Source organism: Anopheles darlingi, chromosome 2 (assembly GCF_943734745.1).
Source record: "Anopheles darlingi chromosome 2, idAnoDarlMG_H_01, whole genome shotgun sequence".
Taxonomy (NCBI): domain Eukaryota; kingdom Metazoa; phylum Arthropoda; class Insecta; order Diptera; family Culicidae; genus Anopheles; species Anopheles darlingi.
In genome coordinates, this window is record NC_064874.1 from 52,348,895 (window position 1) to 52,367,709 (window position 18,815).

The following is an 18,815-nucleotide window of genomic DNA, read 5'->3' on the forward strand; positions in this document are numbered from 1 at the left end:
TGTTTTTCAGTTATTTCAGTGCTTTTTAGATTCCTTCTCCGTTTTAGCACAAAATTGTTGCCAAAGATGCTACGGTTCAGGTTTGCTTAGAATTTTTCGATAGGATGCAGTTGTGGGACGTTGGTAGGGTTCATGTATTTGGGTACCATATCGATATTTAGCCAATCTCATCTAACGGATCCTGGATTTTTGGTGAGCTTAACCGAACGAAGCAAATTTTCTGTGTTTCAGCATCACATTTTTTGAAAGGCTTTTTTAAAGATATCTTTTATTCAAGGAAGAAAGTTCTCAAGAAATGACATACTAAACTATGAAGGACAAATGAAACATGTTCTGCTCAGAACCTTTATTTTGCTTACTTTTTGGAAAATTGTAATACATTTATAATACATGTTTGTGTTGATATTAACACCATTAATCTATAATTAAGTATAAAAAAATCAATCTATTATTATGTCGATATCTCTGCTGTCTTCTTCGATGCAAAATGCTAATACTTCATCGGCTGTTGTGACGTCAGATGTATTTGATCCCTCAGATACTGTTTCGTTGATAGTAGAATGGCTTTGTGTGGATGGCAGTCTTCTACTTTTAACCATGTGTCGCCATTTCATCCGACGGTTTTGAAACCAAACTTTAACCTATAATGCGAAAAATCTAGATATTATATTCTGGTTGAACTGACAATAAATGTCGTATAACCTAGATAAATTTGGTTCATTTTCCAAAATCGGCTGAAAAGTTAGTTAGCGGAGTTATTTAACATTTAAGTAGGTCCTGGCTGGATGGCACACCCTGTATATATACATTATTTATTATTATAGCTTCTTTCTCTTCATAAAATTTAATAAATATATTTTTAACTGATTAAAAGCTGCAATAGCATACAGTATGTTCATAACTATAGTTTACAATTCTTTTTAAAAAACTAAATTTGCTTTTAGCCAATGAATGAGCCCTATGTTTGCTCTATTCCAATTATTTGCTAAATAAAAGGCAATTTGATCGTCATTAATATGTGTTTAGTAGTGACAATACTTATACCTGCGCATCGTGCAAGCCTAGATTGGCGGCAAGACGTTTCCTGTCTGGTTTTGTGATATATTTCTGATCCTGGAATGTCCTTTCCAGTCCCTTCCTTTGGAGACTGCTAAACACTGCTCTGGACCATGAACGCTTCCGTCGAATGGATGTGGCATGTTCAACAGTTTTGTTGATTGTACTTTGTTTTGAATGTAACAGATATGGTTCCTTTTGTAGATGAAATACAGATGGTGTAAGATGTGGTTGGCAAATGATAATGAGATATTTTCCTGCGTGTATTCTATGAACCATACCCCATTTGTCATATTGGTAAGCCTTGCAGTTTCTGAATCGAATTGACGTCCATCTCCTCTTAAAGATTGTATAGCTGTAAATACAAAGAGGTGGTTTTAAAATTTGATCAACATATAAAACATACATTACAAGGTTTTTACAATTTAACAACCATAAATCTTCAGGAATTTCGACTATAAGAATCAGCGCCACTATAAAAAACAAGTACAGTGACCGGCATAAGTAAAAGCCCACCCCTTGATTTTTGTAGATTTTCGATTGTAAATCCTATATTTTTTATCGTAAACAGCAAATGTTGTGTTTTCCTCATTCCTCTTTCAGTTTCACTAGCTTTCATCTCGATTGGATCGATAACAAATTTTTGATAATTGTTTAAATGAGAGATGATCGATCACAGATGTGACAAAAGTAAAAGCCCACCTACAATGAAATTTGCTTAACAATGAATATGGTCCATCCTTAGCTCGGATTCTAAGTTACAGGTGTTTTGGCATGACGTCTACACGATTTCAGGTGTATTGAGGTTCAAACTTGTTGAATAACTTCCAAAAACATAATTGTTTTGATAATAACATAATTCTTAATGAAATTTTTATCTAAAATTTCCCACAAATTCTTGATCCGTTGAAAATCTTGGCTTTGAGAAGGCCATTTGAGAAGGGGAGTGACGCGGGAACATTAAAAAATATTAGTTATTTTAGCAGTATGTTTGGGATCTCTGCCCTGTTGCATAAGAAAAGTGCTTTTAAATGGGCTTATTCGTACTGAGTCCATCAAATAGTTATTAAGGGTGTCAACATAATTTTCGCCCCCCATAATACCATCATTTTCTTTAAATTGTCCACAAGAGCCATGGAAAATCCACCTCGCAACTTCATACTACCACCTCCGTGCTTGATTATGACCGGTACATTACGTTCTTGCAAACCATGGTTTATTTTCGCCAATCTCTTTCGTGATAGTTTATATTAAATGTTTCCATTTATGATTCGTCAGACTATAGAACATTGCTCTAGCCTTCTTTTAACTTGGTTACACATTTCCGGGTGAAATTCAAACGTTTAACCATATTTTTTGGCTTATAAACGGAAGACTTTTAGCATACGCACTCTTGTACTCATGTAGAGCTAATCTAATGTGGCATAGTTTGCTCCAAAATAGACAGCGACAGGGTTTTCATGATGGAACAGGTAGTTAATTCTAACGATTTCCTAATCTCCGGAATGGCTTTTATAATTTGTTCGATCATTCGTCTTCCCGTTTTAAATCTCATTTGCTGTTCTGATGAACATTGGTGATTAGTCATGATGGCATAAAGGTGTCCCCTACTAATAATATTTTTTCTGCTAATATCTGTTGAGACACATGATTGAATCAATGCTGCATAAGAAGATTTCAGGCATGCAACGATTTATTTTTATCCCATACACCCATTTCTTTAGCGAAAACCCGTGCGCAATCGACTTACTACTGGAACTACTACGATTAATGGATTAAATTACTGTAAACAATAATGGGTGGGGGGGGGGGGGGGACCTAAAACTTTAAAACAGATGTAAACTAAAGGCCTTACAAAGATATAGTTACCAGGGGGCTTTATTAGAGTCACAATAATATTTATTGTAAAGTGGGCTTTTACTTTTGTCACATCTGTGATCGACCATCTCTCATTTAAACATTTATCAAAAATTTGTTATCAATCCAATCGAGATGAAAGCTAGTGAAACTGAAAGAGGAATGTTAAACCTACAAGAAAACCACAACACTTGCCGGATACGATAGAAAATGTAGGATTTATAGTCAAAAATCTACATAAATCAAGGGGTGGGCTTTTACTTATGCCGGTCACTGTAAAAAACATTCCCGAAAAATTGCAGGCTCGATTGGCTAATAAAGTCACCTTAACCAACATAACGCATATACATCGTTTCGACCGAGTAGAATCAAAAAAGCACCATACAACAGATTATTTTTCTTCCCACGTTTCTCGACCGATCAATACCACTTTTGAATTGGTTTCCAACCATCGGGTGTACTGGATAAAGTCTTCAAACCAGCGCATGAAGAATTTTCTTGCAACAACTACGACTGTTAAAACATCAGATTATTACTATATGACTACTAAATTACTAAAATTATTTATAACTTTATAGTTTTATCTCAGTTCTCCGAATTAATGTCACTTCTCTGCTCTCTATTAAAGAACGAAATTACCTTAAGTGTACAGGTATAGTTGATATTTGTCATAAATTTTGAGTGTTCCATGTAGCAATTTTATCTATATTCTATAAACATAAAAAAATATAAATCAACACAGCTCAACTCTATAATTTCTAACGTTCTTCTATGCTCTTCATCTAGCCGTCAAATGATTTTTTGTAAACAAATGGCATGCATCCTATTTTAAAACAATCATTCCTTGCTGAGGGAGCACACGCGTTGAGGGAAGTATAATTTATTTTATCCAATAAACCAAGACTAGTGTGGGTCGATTTTGTTTATATGAATCAGTTATCCGGTTCATAATGTTTGCTTTTCTCTTCTTCTCCATGTTACATAACTCTGTTTGTTTGGAAGCAAATTCTTGTTCTTATTCTAAACAGTATATGTTTTCCCTTCACCATTTGATAGTACCATCCATTTTTCACTCGTTTCCTCTATAAAATGAATCAAGCAAACAAATAAAGGTAAAGTTACGTTGGTTTTTCACGCCGAGGAAAGCACATGTTTAGGCAATAGCAGAACGATAGGTCTATTGTAACATGCTGCAGCTGCAGGAAGTCGGTTACTGTTTCACAACAACTGTTTCTTTTGACATAGGATTCAACCTTATTTAGAGCATAAGTTTTTATTAACGATCATATCGATATTTTGCACTGAGTTCACAGTCAACGCAGCTAGATAGTCTGTAAGTGTGTACTAAGAGTAATTACATGATTTTTAATTGGAAGTAATAATCAGAAAATGAAGCCTTGCAGTCTAACTTTTTAATCTGGTTCTGACTTTTTTTACAGATTGTCTTTTGTGTGTCAGTTTTTTGGGCACATATCCACAGGCAACATTTACGAGCCTTCAGAGCACTCCTCACGCATTTGCACACACTAGTTAAACGGCCCGATTATTATAGGGCAAATCAGATTATTTTTGAAGAAGGTGAAGCTGAGGACAGAAGATAGAAATTCGGTCCTCAGCTTCACCAACACCCAAAATACCAGGTACACTCTGCCAACCTTTTTTTGCACTTATTTAATTTAATTTAAATTTTAAAGGAAATTTCTGCACCAGGAAAATCAAATGTAATTTGGTTACCAGGGAAATAATGTTTTTTCTACTTGAGAAAGAAGATTATTGCTTGGATTGAAGATCAGAAAATGGATTTTTTGGCCATATCTGCTCGCACTATCGCATATAATCCGTTGGAAAACATTTTGTGAGTTCGAATTTGTAAATGGGGTGCTGCGGGAAAGTAGTTTTCATCAGATCGTGAGCTTTAAGCGATGATTTTATAGTCGCTTGGGAAGACATATGGAAGTCAGTGCTTTTAAAATTTAATCAAAATCGATAGACTGCATGCCAAACGGCGTTTTAGAAATTATAAACCATTCTGATAAGATAACGAATATATTTATTTCAAGATTTCAACAAATAATGATGGGAAGCTGAACACAACGATTGAGCTGGCAACTCCCAGTCAAGTACTGCAACGGTTTTGCTTTGTATGCTGGCGTATTTTAGTTTCGCCAGCTTGCCGTGTCTTCTGCCTCGTGATTTTTTAATTGAGGATTGTCAAAATAAATCTATTTGTTGAATTTGGCTTTAAATCGCGATTTCAACCAGTGAAAAACCGCGAGAAGCATCGAACGATGATTAACATTTAACCGGTCTATGTTACCAAGCATTATGGTTAGAGCGGGCTGCGACGTATTGACGCATGTTTCCAATTCCTTTTGGGATTGTCGTTCGCCACAGACTTATGCTGATCATCAAAAGTGATCCGCGAAACAGGCGCAACCGACTGTTCTGATTCAATAGCCGTGGCCACACGGGGCGAAAACTCTAGCGCAAACGAAAAAATTAATGCCAAAACGTTTACGCTTGCCGTTTACATGCTGTCAAACGATTATTGGTCCGTGGAGCGTAAAACCTAGCGTAAAAGCTTTTTGCAAACGGTAGGGCTCACAATATGTTCTTTTTGTGGTTTACATCGACAGTGAGTGATCATTGCTAGTGTATTCAATCCTTTTCTTCAAAAAAACGATTTTAATTTCCTCAACCCGGCCATGTAAACATATCGAAGCGAAAACATTTTGGCATTAATGTGCAAATTTGCGCGCAAATTTGCACATTAATGCCAAAATGTTTTCGCTTCGTGTGGCAGGGGTAAAAACCCGAAAATTTATGCCGAAATGTCAAACGTATTGTTTTCATCTGTGTTTTGGCCGCTGAAGTTGATTTCCGAATAAATTTTGCAGTTTTTAACGATATTGTTGCTGTTGCTGTTATATTTATATTAAAAATGCAAAATCAATACGAAAAGAACCTACATTTTCGTAAATAAAGCGTTCGATAGCGTCAAGGGTTCAGCGAAAAAGTCCGCGGACGTATAAAAGTTTGACAGCGTGTAAGGGTTAAGCGAAACCGTTTTGACATTAATTTTTTCGTTTGCGCTAGAGTTTTCGCCCCGTGTGGCCACGGCTAATGGTTCCAAGGTGTAAGGTCTTGGTAGTCGTCGCTCGATTCGAATCATTCAAGGGCTTCGTACTGTCTTTGATCGGTCGTGGGTTTATCGTAAACAGGAACTTGAAAATTTCACTAGATATAATTTTATCTATTCCATCATTTGGTCGTATTCAATTTATCAATTAACCAAATCAATAGCAAGGTCAGTAGTGATGTTGGAAATAGAGATGCGACGTGATTGTAAATATGAGCTGGAAAGTTAACTTGATGGTTGAATTTTAAGGCTTTGTATTTACGAATTATATTTTCTCAGGTTTTTTTTTGTCAAACAAATAACTTGCAAATAACTTGTTATGTTCAAATGCTGTGTATTTAACGGCATTACAATACTACACACTTGACCCATTTTTCTGGAATTCAACTTACGATGATTTACATAGTCCTCATGGTATATCATAACTAAAAGCACCGCACTTCAAATTTACTCAAACGTCGATCGATCAGATCGAGGGTCTTTCTTCTCTCTCGGACATTCTCGGTGATTATTCCAATCGCAAGCCGTTCCTGATAGATAGGATATGTTGGTTTTGTTTTCTATTGCTATTCGATTACTGCTGCTTTATATGTTTGTGCATGCAATTCCGATCGTTACCATTCATAACCCGATACGTTGAAAATCGTCAATGATAATAGGCACGCAAAACAATAATCAAAAATTAATATAATTCTTGATCAATTCAAATACTTTACAACTAAATGAGATTTTATTATTGTTTCATGTAAATTGACTTCTGAAACTTAAAGCAACTTCTTAATTAACTAATGACTATCCTATCTTCCCACCAATCCAATCCAACTATCCAATTTTCCCACCCATCACTCTGCTCTGCAAGATGTACGGAATGGAGGGTGGTGGTGGTGGATAGGGGAAAGAAGCAAGTAAAAGAGTATTAAGCGAATCCAATCAATTTAGAGATCATCAAAACCTAGGAAACGATACCCATATTGCCCTAGGATGAATTTTAAGGATTGGGGTTGTATGGAGGCACCCCCTTCCCCCCATCCGATATGAACCAAATTTTGTTCCATAATTTCTCAGGTGACCATCAACAACTGTGCAAGTTTTAATGGTATTCGGTTCATAACTTGCGCAGCTATTAATGTTTTTAACAATCAAGTGTTAGGGAAGGGCAGGAAGGAAGGTAGCGGGGGGTTTCTAACCAAGCCTATAGCACTCACCGGCCCCTAAAACCCTCCAATACTAAATTTGGAGTCAATTGGCCCAGTAGTTTCGGAGTCTGTAAGGGACATCCGGACAGACATGATTCATTTATATATATATATAGATATATATATCGCATCGCGTATCTATATCAATATATATAAAAATCTCGTGTCACGTTTTTTTGTGTCCAAACTCCTCCGAAACGGCTGAACCGATTTGAACCAAACTTTGTGGGTATCTTTTGTAGGTATCAGGAAGTAAACTATATTTCATCCCCATTACTTAAGTTATTCAAAAAATAGGAAAATTATTTTTCGTAACTTTCTGTTCAGCTGTAATTTGTTATTTTTCTTTGATTTTTCATACAGAAAAAATAATAATCTCAAATTTTCAAAGTCCTAGCTTGAACAGTTATTTTTAAATGATTTTTGAAAATCCACTAATTCACCGAACAGTAGATACTATACCGACCGTCAGGGGGCGTTGCCAGCGCAAATTATTTTAATTAATGAAAATTTTATCCCAGAAGGCTTAGCTCAGACCGGTTTAAGCATACACAGGCAATATGCAAAATTCGAATTTTCGAAATTTCATTTAAAAAAATTATGTATAAATATTTAAAATGCGCACACACATTACTAACAGTTCAGGATGTTCTCGATTGCACTTTTAGTAGGAAGTAAAAAAAAACCGCACTTTTCCCGAACAACAATGATGATAATTGAAGCGAAATATGAAAAATCCAGATATTTTCAATCGTCGAGTCAGACACCGATATCCGGCCGTATCGATGAAAACACGGAACATTCATATTTATGTTGAATTCTATAGTTTATTTGCAAGCATTTACTACATCACAAGCTAAAAAAAATTGACATTCATATCGAATCTATACTGAATGGCACTATATACCAAATATTAACATTATCATAAGTGCTGTTGCGCGGGGTCCAAACTCCAGGCGGTAACGTTAGGAGCTCAACTAAGTTATTGGAAAAATGAATCATTATGTGTGTTCCCTAGAAGGACACCTGCAGACCCGGGGTGTAAAAGGTCAGGAGATTTGCGGATAAAACAGAATCTGATTAGAAATCTCCTCTTTTTGGTTAAATTCTTTGCGACGCTAATGGTATCCCAAAAGCGAGTACCTCTTTCCGAAGGCTACAACAAAAAACCTGAGGTCGATAGTCCCCAAAAGCGAGGAGGAATTAAAGGCGACGGGATTACATACGAAACAAACAGTCTCCGTTAGTCGGTGCGCAGCAATGCTTCCGATTCCTTCGTAGGCAAAAGGGAAGCGTGCCAGCCGAGTATCAACTGCCAGTGATAGTTTAGTAATAGTAGCTAATCAATCCTCGAAATTCAAAAATAGGATCAAAACCATGGTTGGCGATCATGTAACCAAGGTTGAATCATCGGCAAATATTAACAACACTCATAACACACAAAGTAGAAACTCAAAGATATAGAACATTTCAGTAAAACCTAATCTTCTACGCGTAGCGGCGCACGCGGGACATGCTAGTATTATATATATATACTAGTTGCCCCGACAGACTTCGTACTGTCTTTGATCGGTCGTTGGTTTATCGTATACAGGAACTTTAAAATTTCAGTAGATATAATTTTATCGATTCCATAATTTGGTGGTATTCGATTTATCAAAGAACCAAATCAATAGCTAGGTCAGTTAGTGATGTTGGAAATGGAGATGCGACGTGATTGTAATTATGAACTGGAAAGTCAACATGATTTTTGAGGTTTAAGGCTTTCCCTTTCGGGCTAAATGATGTCATTTGGAACCACGAATTATATTTTCCTAAGTTTTTTTTTATAAAATATTTTGACTTTAGTGTTCGGCCAACGTCATTACAATACGACACATTTGATCCAGTTTTCCAGTATTTAGCCTACGATGATTTACATAGTCACACGGTAGATCATAACTAAAAGCACCGCACTTCAAATTTACTCAAACGTCGATCGATCAGATCGAGGGTCTTTCTTCTCTCTCGGACGATCCGGTGGACATTCCAATAACAAACCGTTCCGGATAGATAGGATAGATAGGATATATATATATATATATATATATGGTATGTTAAAAAGAATTGAACTGTAGTTAGCAAAGTGAAATTAATGTAATTTGTCCCACTTTAAAAATCTTTGATGTTAGAAACTTATATGTATTCCTTCATATCAGCATAAGAACACCTATCATGTACGTGTTTTTAAGCTGGTAAGATTTGGATTGTTTATTAGTTTAAAAATATTACTTTTTCAGACAATTATTCTTTATCAACACTTTGCACAATGGATATATAAATGTATTGTCCTTCAAATGTATTATTATCCCCTCTGATATTGTTCAAAACTTCTCATAATGGTTGTATTACACGGTCTGTCGCAAAGTAAACAGGACTTTTCGAATAGCGACATTTCTGGATGCCCCACATTGATGTGGTTATATGTGTTTGAAAGTTAAATCCTTCTCTTATTTCCTGCCAAAAATGTTTAATGAGGTCCATTGGAAGCAAAGTTATTGAGCCTAAAGTAAAGTACGTTTGTGTGGTCGGTACAATCCTTCTAAACGGCCAAAATGTCAACATAACGTTTTCGTTTCATCGGTAAATGAAGTTTTCCGAATATATACAAGTTACAGAATGCCAGATCAGATGAATACAGGAAATGATGATGATATAAATTCTTTCCTGATTTTCTGCCAAAATTTCATGAGATTTTGTCCATTAGAAGCAAAGTTATTGAGTCTTAAGTAAAGCATGTTTTTGTAGTCGGTACAAAAATAAGCATCGAACAATATCAATTTTTGTTTTCAACTCGGTATAACGTTTACGGAAACTTTTAAATTGCTGCAACAAGATGATTACCTATCCCTAGGCAATAATATATATAAGTGTAAACCTACCGTATGAGCCGTTTTCGACACGTTGTGGGTACGGTTTGATTAGACTATTTCTTATGTTGTTACTCTTGGATAGACCATTCATTGTCTCTAGACTGTTTAAATGACTGTAATAGTTTTCACTGTGTAACTTATCTGTTGGTATTTCACTGTGTAACTTATCAATTCTTGTTTGATGAATAATCTGTTGGCCAAGTAGGCGGTCGATACCGAATTTAAGAATATCATCTTTCGCATGCGATTGATTTTTTCCGTAGTTTGTAGATTGCAAGCCGCGTCCTTGTTGAATATAATTTTCGTTTATTTCACACATGATTGTTGAATGAGATGTTATTTTTTTCACTTGTATGAACCTCAACAATCACTTTATGACTGAAGAAACAGGGGTATTTAGGAACTATGCCAGTCCATCGTATTCTAACAACCATCCCAAATTCCAAAAATAATTTCATCCCGTAGTGGAGCGAATGGGCGGAGCTAATTGAGAAATAAATATTTATATTTGAAGATACCGAATCGTCGCGATACGAGCCAACCTGTCTTGTAAACTAAAATCATTGTTTATTTTATTATTCTACTACTCGATAACCTCGATGACACAATTGAATATAATTTTTTTAAATTGAATCGAAGTTCGATTATTTTTAATTAGATTATCCCATATTACATAACTTCACACTTCACAAACAGAATCATCTTTTATAGACGTTTATCCTTTTCCAGCTATTAGTAGTTAATTTTATTTTACTTTAGGAAAAAAGTGGACTTCATTTCGTTTATAAGTGGCGCCAATTTCAATATAGAGTGCAGCAGGGAGTATTTTCAATACATTTGACTTTATTATTTTCAGAGACGAAAATCCGCCACGCATGTTACAAACAGTATGTGAAGTATGAAGGGGAATCATGAAAAGATAGTTTGAATAAAAATGGGATTTGTAAATTCCGTTCTGGAATTTATTTCCTCTCATTATTACGTCCATGTGAAGTTGGTCCTTAAAAGGTGATATTCATTAAAAGAAGAGTTGTCAGTTTGGATTCGAATATTTATTGTAAGTAATAAATAAAGTTTACCTCGATTGTTCGAACGAAATTGTTCAAAAGATTAAATTTATTTCAATTAAACTTAAATCTTAACCCTGGTTTTGCGTCCTAAACATTTAGGTATAGCAATCATTTGGGTGTTAGGCTGTGGCTTCAGCTTTTACGTATAATACCCATGCGTATCCGTTTCTATTTTTTTAATGGGATCTGACAGAAGGTTTTGAAACTTCAAACGTCTTCGCGGTTACGACGACAATTCGTGAGACTAGACCTAGAGATTTATTGGTTGTTTACCAAAACAGAACAATTTACGGACGCAAATTCATAGCCTACGAACTACCACGGACGCCGCCTAGCTTAAGAAACTAGTACTCGTCTTAGTCGTGTTACTTAACACGTGTTAATTTGCGTTGCGAAGTTACCTACCTCCGCTTCTAGCTCCTAGGAGCGTATGCTCTGGCTCTTACCTTACCCATTCTCACTTGAATTCACAAAGACAAACCGTACAAACTAACTAGCCGTGGCCACACGGGGCGAAAATTTGCGCGCAAATTTGCACATTAATGCCAAAATGTTTTCGCTTCGTGTGGCAGGGGTAAAAACCCGAAAATTTATGCCGAAATGTCAAACGTATTGTTTTCATCTGTGTTTTGGCCGCTGAAGTTGATTTCCGAATAAATTTTGCAGTTTTTAACGATTTTGTTGCTGTTGCTGTTATATTTATATTAAAAATGCAAAAACAAAACGAAAAGAACCTACATTTTCGTAAATAAAGCGTTCGATAGCGTCAAGGGTTCAGCGAAAAAGTCCGCGGACGTATAAAAGTTTGACAGCGTGTAAGGGTTAAGCGAAACCGTTTTGGCATTAATTTTTTCGTTTGCGCTAGGGTTTTCGCCCCGTGTGGCCACGGCTAATGTTATTTTAAACTACAACTTTTCAAGAACATTTGGTTATTTTGGGGAAGATTTGTTCAAAACTACGTTCATAGCGTTCAATCTAGAAAGGCAAGTTTGCAAAAATGTACATTTTGCGGTGCCCATGATAGCCACGTGCCGGGTCATCAGAAATATGCAAATGAATATTTTTTTGTTAGATTATGGTGCCTACTCCCGTCAGGCGTTAGTTGACGCCTCAGGCGATTTGTTTGCTAGTTCCGGTGCTACCGCCGGTTTTATGGAAACCACGTGGCGTGGCCCTCGAAATAAAAAAAACACTTGGTGTGCCATTCTCACTATGGGAGGAGCCGAAGTGAGAGTGAGACCCGAAATGAGAGTGAGTAGAAATTGCCGAAGCTCATCTATTGCTACAGGGGCTTAACTTTCTGCTACAGGGGCTTAAATTTCTGCTACAGGGGCTTCAGTTTTGAGATGCGCCGTGAAATTTTTTTCTGTGAAAAATTTGTGGTTTTGTTTTCCTTTGGTGTTTTATATTCTTGTATTATTGATTAGTTCTAATGATAATTGAAGAGTTTTAATCTGGGCACATTGCAAATTATCCATAATCTAAAGTAGCTCTTGTGAGGTAGGCAGTTTTATTAGGCGTACGATTTAATGAGTGCAGCTATTAACTATTAAGTTGTGTGTGTTGGAAGCCACGTAATTCCTATACGGCAGTGCTACTCGACTTTTAATCTTTACTTTTCTCTATATTCACAAGCTGCGTAACATGCAAATTGGAGAAAACGTATGTTGGCGAGGAGAATTGGATGACGCGGGTTACCACTTATGCGATTTTTTCAGTTTCAGTTGCACGATAGACTTAGTGCCGCCGAACTACGTTTGATGGCTATGAGGCAGCAGCAGCAAATCGATACACAGCAGCAGATGTTGGCCGCGAAGGAGCAACGTTTGCGGTTTTTAAAAACACAGGAATCGCGAGCGGCCGTAACTGTAGCCGAGACGGAACGTTTACACCGCTTGCGAGAACGAGTTGAAGCACAAGAATCAAAACTGCGTCGCTTAAGAGCCCTGCGGGGTCAAGTGGATCTACAAAAAACCTATAACGTTACACTTGGAAACGACCTCGACTCTATAAGAGCTTTGTTCAGTGAGAAGGAGAAAGAACTTACTCTAGCCGTTGCTAAAGTGGAAGCACTAACTAGACAGTTGGAAGATCTCCGTCGAAATCGTAGAGGAGGGATCGGAAGTCATGGATTCATAGGCCAAAACACATCCAACGGAGTCCTGTCACCGGCAGCCAAGGAATTAGAAAAATTACGGTTGGAACTACAAGTGGGTTATTCAGAGCCAATTATAATTAGCTTTTTATGCAGAACACCTTTGCTTTTAATCAAAAATTTACCTATTACAGTATCGTAACCAGCTTTCGTTGCAACAAAATGCCCGTCTCAATATGCAGAGGGAGGTGCTGCAGCAACGTCAAATCGAGCTACATTCCGTGGACAAACGTATAGTAGAGCTACAAAGCCGGATCCATAAAAAACGTAATCTCAATGTGCAAAATTATAAGGTTCAAGCCAGCAAAGACGACTCAAGCGATCATCAGAATAATAATCCTAGCGCAGCAATATCGAATGTTACACTACATATGCGGTCAGTAATTGAAGTTTAACTTAAATTTATTTAATCGCAGCATTCATCTATAATTTTTTGTCATTTATTCTAGCTCGGCTTCGACGAACGCTATTTCCTCTAATATACGCAGCTTGAGTCGTGGCAATATAGTCGCCGTTGAACCTTTCAGTCATGTGCCTACAAAATCATTACTCGGTGGCGCATCTTTTACGTCTTCGCAAGCGGCTATGGCTGTGCCAAATGACAAACTATTTCAAAATTCTCTGTCACAAACTGTTTTTGATAAGCCTGATCCGGTCAAAAATCAGAATCAACCTGTTCAGCATCAACGTCATCCGCAACAAAAACCACAACAACAGCAAACATATCAGGTACAGCAGCAATCACATCATCCCGTACAACAACAAAATGTGAGCCAAAAAGAATCAATTTTCGAAAATGATCAACTGGAAGATAATATGCTCTTGGGAGCAGAAAGCGACGAAAAGAAACTAGCTGCGAGACAGCAGAAACAGTCGCAGTTACGAATTGATCAACATGATTTATATCGACCGTGTTATCAAGATAATGTCAACACTTTCAATCCTTTGCAACAAGACAACGGGGATGAGATTCTGTCTCTAATGAATAAGGTTACCAATAGAGAATTTGAACTTCTTGCTCAAACACAAGATTACGAGAATGAACATAATAATTGTGAAACAATAGAAGCAGAGAATACTCCGGTAGAGAAGACGGAGAAATTCCGTGATTTAGACAAAGGGCAACATTATCAATTTGCATCGGAAAATGTGAAGTCGATCAGCGTTTTAGCTACACACGGTTCTAACACAACAGATGAAAATCCTCCAGAAAGCAACGTATTTGGTAGCAAGCAGACATATCATTTTCTTCAGAACATTCCTCTGGGAAATTTGGTTGTACCACCAAGAAAACCAGTAAATAGTGTTGCTCCTACGCTGGCAATGAATTTCATGACACCGTCAACATCCATTGGAAACGAATCAACGAGAGGAAAGCCCAACGATGGTGGTCGGAGGAATGTGTCCAGCCACAATCAACTGATTTTTAATGATATACAGATAGCAAGCATGACAAACCGGCCAGCTCTTCCCCCTAAACCAGTAAAATCCAACATAGGAGTTTTTAGTAAAAAATCATCTAACCATGCAAACGAAGAGAGCGACTCTGAATGCACTGGTATAAGCACGGTACAACAAGCAATGGATTCAAAAACTGACGAGGTCTCAAGCGACATTACGGATACATCGCACGTAGCCTGCAAGCTGGCACCAGCAAACGATAAGCAACCTATCAAGGCGAAACCTCTCACCATAAAAAAACATCCTTTTCTAGAACAACCTAAACTGAAGAGCTTGGCAAACTCCGGCGTTAACAGTATCTCTAACTCTAGTGGTGTTAGAAAGTCGTCATCGCCAAGCTTTACAGTAAATACTACTCAACAGCAGCTATCAATTAAATGGAATGAAACTTCTGGCACTGTTGCAAGTGGAAACATGGAGAAGTCGCTTGAAGAAAATGATAATTCCAATGATAGACAGCATAACGACAACGTGCTCGATAAATCTGCTCACTCATTTGAGCGACATAAGAAATTGAAGTGCAGTAGTAACGCAGAAGATGGAGTTAATGTGATCGCTCGTAGAAAGCGTAACTTTGTATCATTATTAACTTCGAACGAAGTAATTGATGAGCCTATTGATACTAATGATTCTGGGCCAGAAACAGGAGATATTGTCCTGCTGTCAACTACAGGATGTAGACAAAAGTTGTCACGACGAGTAAGTTTTGATCCGTTGGCCTTACTTTTGGATGCTAGCTTGGAAGGAGAACTCGAATTAGTTGAGAAAACTGCAATGCAGGTAGGATTGTTTTCATAATATTCAGTGTTTATTTATATCTACGTACCGATGAATTACATATTATAAATGATTTGGAAATCGATTGTTAGGTAGGTGAGGTTCTCGACAGCTTCGAACTGGGGTTGAAGAAGATATTCCCGGAGGTCCCCGCTTCAGAATCGCAAAGTGCTCATTATGATCTCAAGCCGAAAAGTGAGAATGCTAGCCCATCCACCTGGCGCAGTTCCTTGGTGATAGCAAAGAGACTAGAGAGACTCTTCATTCATCATTTCATTAAATCTTATTCCTACTTATCACTTTCAGCGCTATCTCAGTGGCTCTCGTTTATTGCATTCATTATTTAAATAGCAAACTTTACATTGAAATTGCATGATACCATACACAATTTTACTTACCTTTTTTAGTTGAGGGATTTCAAGTAGCCTTGAAGGCAATGAAAAGAGAGAGGGTATGTGCTTCTCTAGGACTCATTATTCTCTTCTAAAATGTGTCTAATGGAGAAAAATTGATCTGAGGTGGACTACCTCTGCCGAATCGTTTCTGGCAGTTCTCACCTATCTTGTCTTGGCGTAATTGTCAAATATTTTCTGAGCCGTAGGGAGAATAAGGAGGGAGTAGGCGGTAATGTAACACCATCATACTTCTATGGTTGTAGCGGCAATTTATCTCCCTTCTTGATTATAGGATATATTACATGACATTGTGTAACTATCTCATTTCCACTATTTCAATTTCATACCGATATGTTTCATATTATGTTTTCAGGTAACCAACCCTAGCGCTGCCAATGATGAAGGAATTACAGCCTTGCATAATGCTATATGTGCCGGGCATTTTGAAATTGTCAAGTAAGTTGCGAAATTAATCATTATTATTGGTAGTATCTGTTTATAGCCATATAGTGACACGCATGCCATGTCGCTGATATTTGGTTATACAAAACCAAAAAAGAATTTTGAACGTTTAAAAACAGCTTCCTAAAAATGTAGTGCCTTGGTGTCATAAAGTATATGTTACATTCAGAGATGCACTGTTTCCGATGTATCTTTAAAATAAAAATCAAAATGAAGCAAGTACGATGAGAACATAAACTAAATTCAGTAATGGCATCCTTTCTTTTGACTTAGGTTTTGAATGAAAATCAGAAAAAACTGATTTTCGGAAATTATCTTATTATCTTATCTTAGTATAATAAAAGTCAATCAGCATATTACGAAAATGGTGGCATTTTTTGCAACACCCTTCAGAACACTCGGCCTGAGTATATTTCCATGCAGTAAATACGGTTGTGCCTAGTTATTTCCCTAATAATAAAACGCATGCAAAACCGCTTCAGGAATACCGCTGCAAAATCTCCAATTCGATCGATATAGCTATTTTCCTATAGCATTTTCTTAGCTTCTATCGATATAGCGATATAGCAAGTCTATATATGGACAGAAAAGGTCGTGCAATATCTAGAACTGCAAGATAGTCAGCCAAAGACTTCATTTACAGCAAACTATGAATGGTTACGTTGAATATTGAAATCGATTGTACGTGGTTTCAGTTTTTTTTCTTTTTATATAGGTTTGCATTTTAATACATAATAAACACGAAATAAATTTATGACAAATTAATCTATATGTTATGTATTTGTTTGGATTACTATATGTTTATATATATGCAATTTTATGCAACGATGCAACGTATAATCAACAGGTTCCTTGTTAACTTTGGCTGCGATGTGAATGCTCAAGACTCCGATGGTTGGACCCCATTACACTGTGCAGCTAGTTGTAACAATCTTCCAATGGTTAAATTTTTAGTAGAATCTGGCGCCTGTTTGTTTGCAGCAACATTATCTGATCATGAAACGCCTGCAGAAAAGTGTGAAGAGGATGAGGAAGGGTTCGATGGTTGTTCAGAATATCTTTACAGTAAGTAAAAGTTTAGATAACCGAAAACCGAATTGTTATTTATATCAAAAAATAAAAACAATTTCCTGTTTTTCGTTATAGGTATTCAGGAGAAGTTGGGCATCTTGAACAATGGCGAAGTGTATGCTGTATTTGCTTATGAATCTCAACAATCAGATGAGTTGAGTTTTTATGTTAATGATAAGTTAACCATTCTACGTAAAGGAGATGAAACTGAGCGCGAATGGTGGTGGGCACGGGATATCACAACTAAGGAAGGCTACGTTCCGCGAAATTTGTTGGGTGTAAGTATGCATTTGTTGATGAAAATTTACTTGATGAACGAAAAAAATGTTACAGTCGATATTCTCTTGTTTATTTTACTTTTTTGATTTTTTTTCAGTTACATCCTCGATTGACACAATAGTATCCTAACAAACAAAGATAAGAAATGTGTTGGGTGTGCTTTTTCTGTATTTTAATGCAACATCTCTTCTTTTGTTATATGCAATGTTAGTATAATGATAAAGTTGAGTAAAACCTGATATAAAGCGAATAAAAAGCTGATGAAGCAACAAGTATTTGGCAAAATAGAACTAATAACCCGAAATGCTTTTAAACTACAGTTCAGAGTAATTGGAAAGTATAAATTGTACCACCTGATTTAGATTTTGTTTCTTCGCCACTCAAGGTAGCGTCGCAGCACACACTACCACCGAAGCGTACGAAAATGCGCGAATCTCGAATTCTCTGGTGTTGGTACAGTTGCAGCGCACAGATTGTGGTTACGGTCCACAATCTGTGCGCTGGAGAAGTATACGGTCAATGCTACCCGCATCCTCTGACTTGTCGTCGATTATCCCGTAGCGGCTAAGGTTGGTCGGGACGGATAGATGAGAAACTGCTCATCCATCAATGGTATTAGTTTGTTAAATGGATAATATGTGTTCTAAATATATCGACAGTAGAAAATAGTGAAAAGTTAATCATTAGTTTGAGTACAATTTCGGGATTCAAGCGTTTACGTTGATCCCAACGCACTTTAACTGGAATCATCCTGACCAAGGCCCATCGTGCAGCAGGGGTAAGGGCGACCGGTAAGTTGATGGGCTGTTCTGGCGGTTGATGCGGTCGAAACGGTAGGTCATCTCCGATCTCAGACGAGGCTGCCTGCCGAGGTAGCCCAGTACGTTTTCCGTGAGCTAGATGCACCAAATGTGGTACGGTAAAACACATAAACAGGATTGAATATTAGTGACGGATGGTTACTTGCGCTGGCCATCGCCTACAT

The 18,815-nt window shown here is 37.1% G+C and overlaps 2 protein-coding genes across 3 annotated transcripts; one reads left to right on the top strand and one right to left on the bottom strand.

Annotated features, from left to right (window-relative positions):
• Window positions 1–440: 440 nt before the first annotated feature.
• LOC125959319 (homeobox protein H2.0-like) lies at window positions 441–10,415 on the bottom strand. The gene is made up of 4 exons (XM_049692138.1): window positions 10,170–10,415; window positions 1,338–1,411; window positions 1,045–1,251; window positions 441–641 (listed from the first exon to the last, which is right to left on the bottom strand). Exons 1-4 carry the CDS (start codon window positions 10,249–10,251, stop codon window positions 441–443), a joined length of 564 nt encoding a protein of 187 aa, XP_049548095.1. The 5' UTR covers window positions 10,252–10,415.
• Window positions 10,416–12,574: 2,159 nt separating this feature from the next.
• Window positions 12,575–18,441, top strand: LOC125948369 (uncharacterized). Of its 2 annotated transcripts, XR_007468569.1 has the most exons (10): window positions 12,575–12,730; window positions 12,866–12,892; window positions 12,949–13,440; window positions 13,520–13,761; window positions 13,835–15,626; window positions 16,392–16,474; window positions 17,328–17,545; window positions 17,627–17,829; window positions 17,928–18,036; window positions 18,216–18,441. XR_007468569.1 is itself a non-coding variant. In XM_049674347.1 (9 exons), the coding sequence occupies exons 2-9, from the start codon at window positions 12,875–12,877 to the stop codon at window positions 17,949–17,951; spliced, it is 3,072 nt and encodes a 1,023-aa protein (XP_049530304.1). In that variant the 5' UTR covers window positions 12,575–12,730; window positions 12,866–12,874; the 3' UTR covers window positions 17,952–18,125. The 2 variants fall into 2 exon arrangements, 1 of the variants encoding a protein (XP_049530304.1); XM_049674347.1 differs by lacking the exon at window positions 18,216–18,441 and having other exon boundaries at window positions 17,928–18,125.
• The last annotated feature ends 374 nt before the right edge of the window (window positions 18,442–18,815 follow it).

Excerpts from the sequence above, each read along its gene's own strand:
- LOC125959319 (XM_049692138.1), bottom strand. The coding sequence starts at position 10,251 with ATGAATGGTCTATCCAAGAGTAACAACATAAGAAATAGTCTAATCAAA. Across the intron at positions 1,252-1,337 it reads TTACCAATATGACAAATGGG|GAACCATATCTGTTACATTC; the intron begins GTATGGTTCATA and ends CATCTACAAAAG. Across the intron at positions 642-1,044 it reads TAGGCTTGCACGATGCGCAG|GTTAAAGTTTGGTTTCAAAA; the intron begins GTATAAGTATTG and ends TTCGCATTATAG.
- LOC125948369 (XM_049674347.1), top strand. Across the intron at positions 17,546-17,626 it reads TTGTTCAGAATATCTTTACA|GTATTCAGGAGAAGTTGGGC; the intron begins GTAAGTAAAAGT and ends TTTTCGTTATAG. Across the intron at positions 17,830-17,927 it reads TTCCGCGAAATTTGTTGGGT|TTACATCCTCGATTGACACA; the intron begins GTAAGTATGCAT and ends ATTTTTTTTCAG.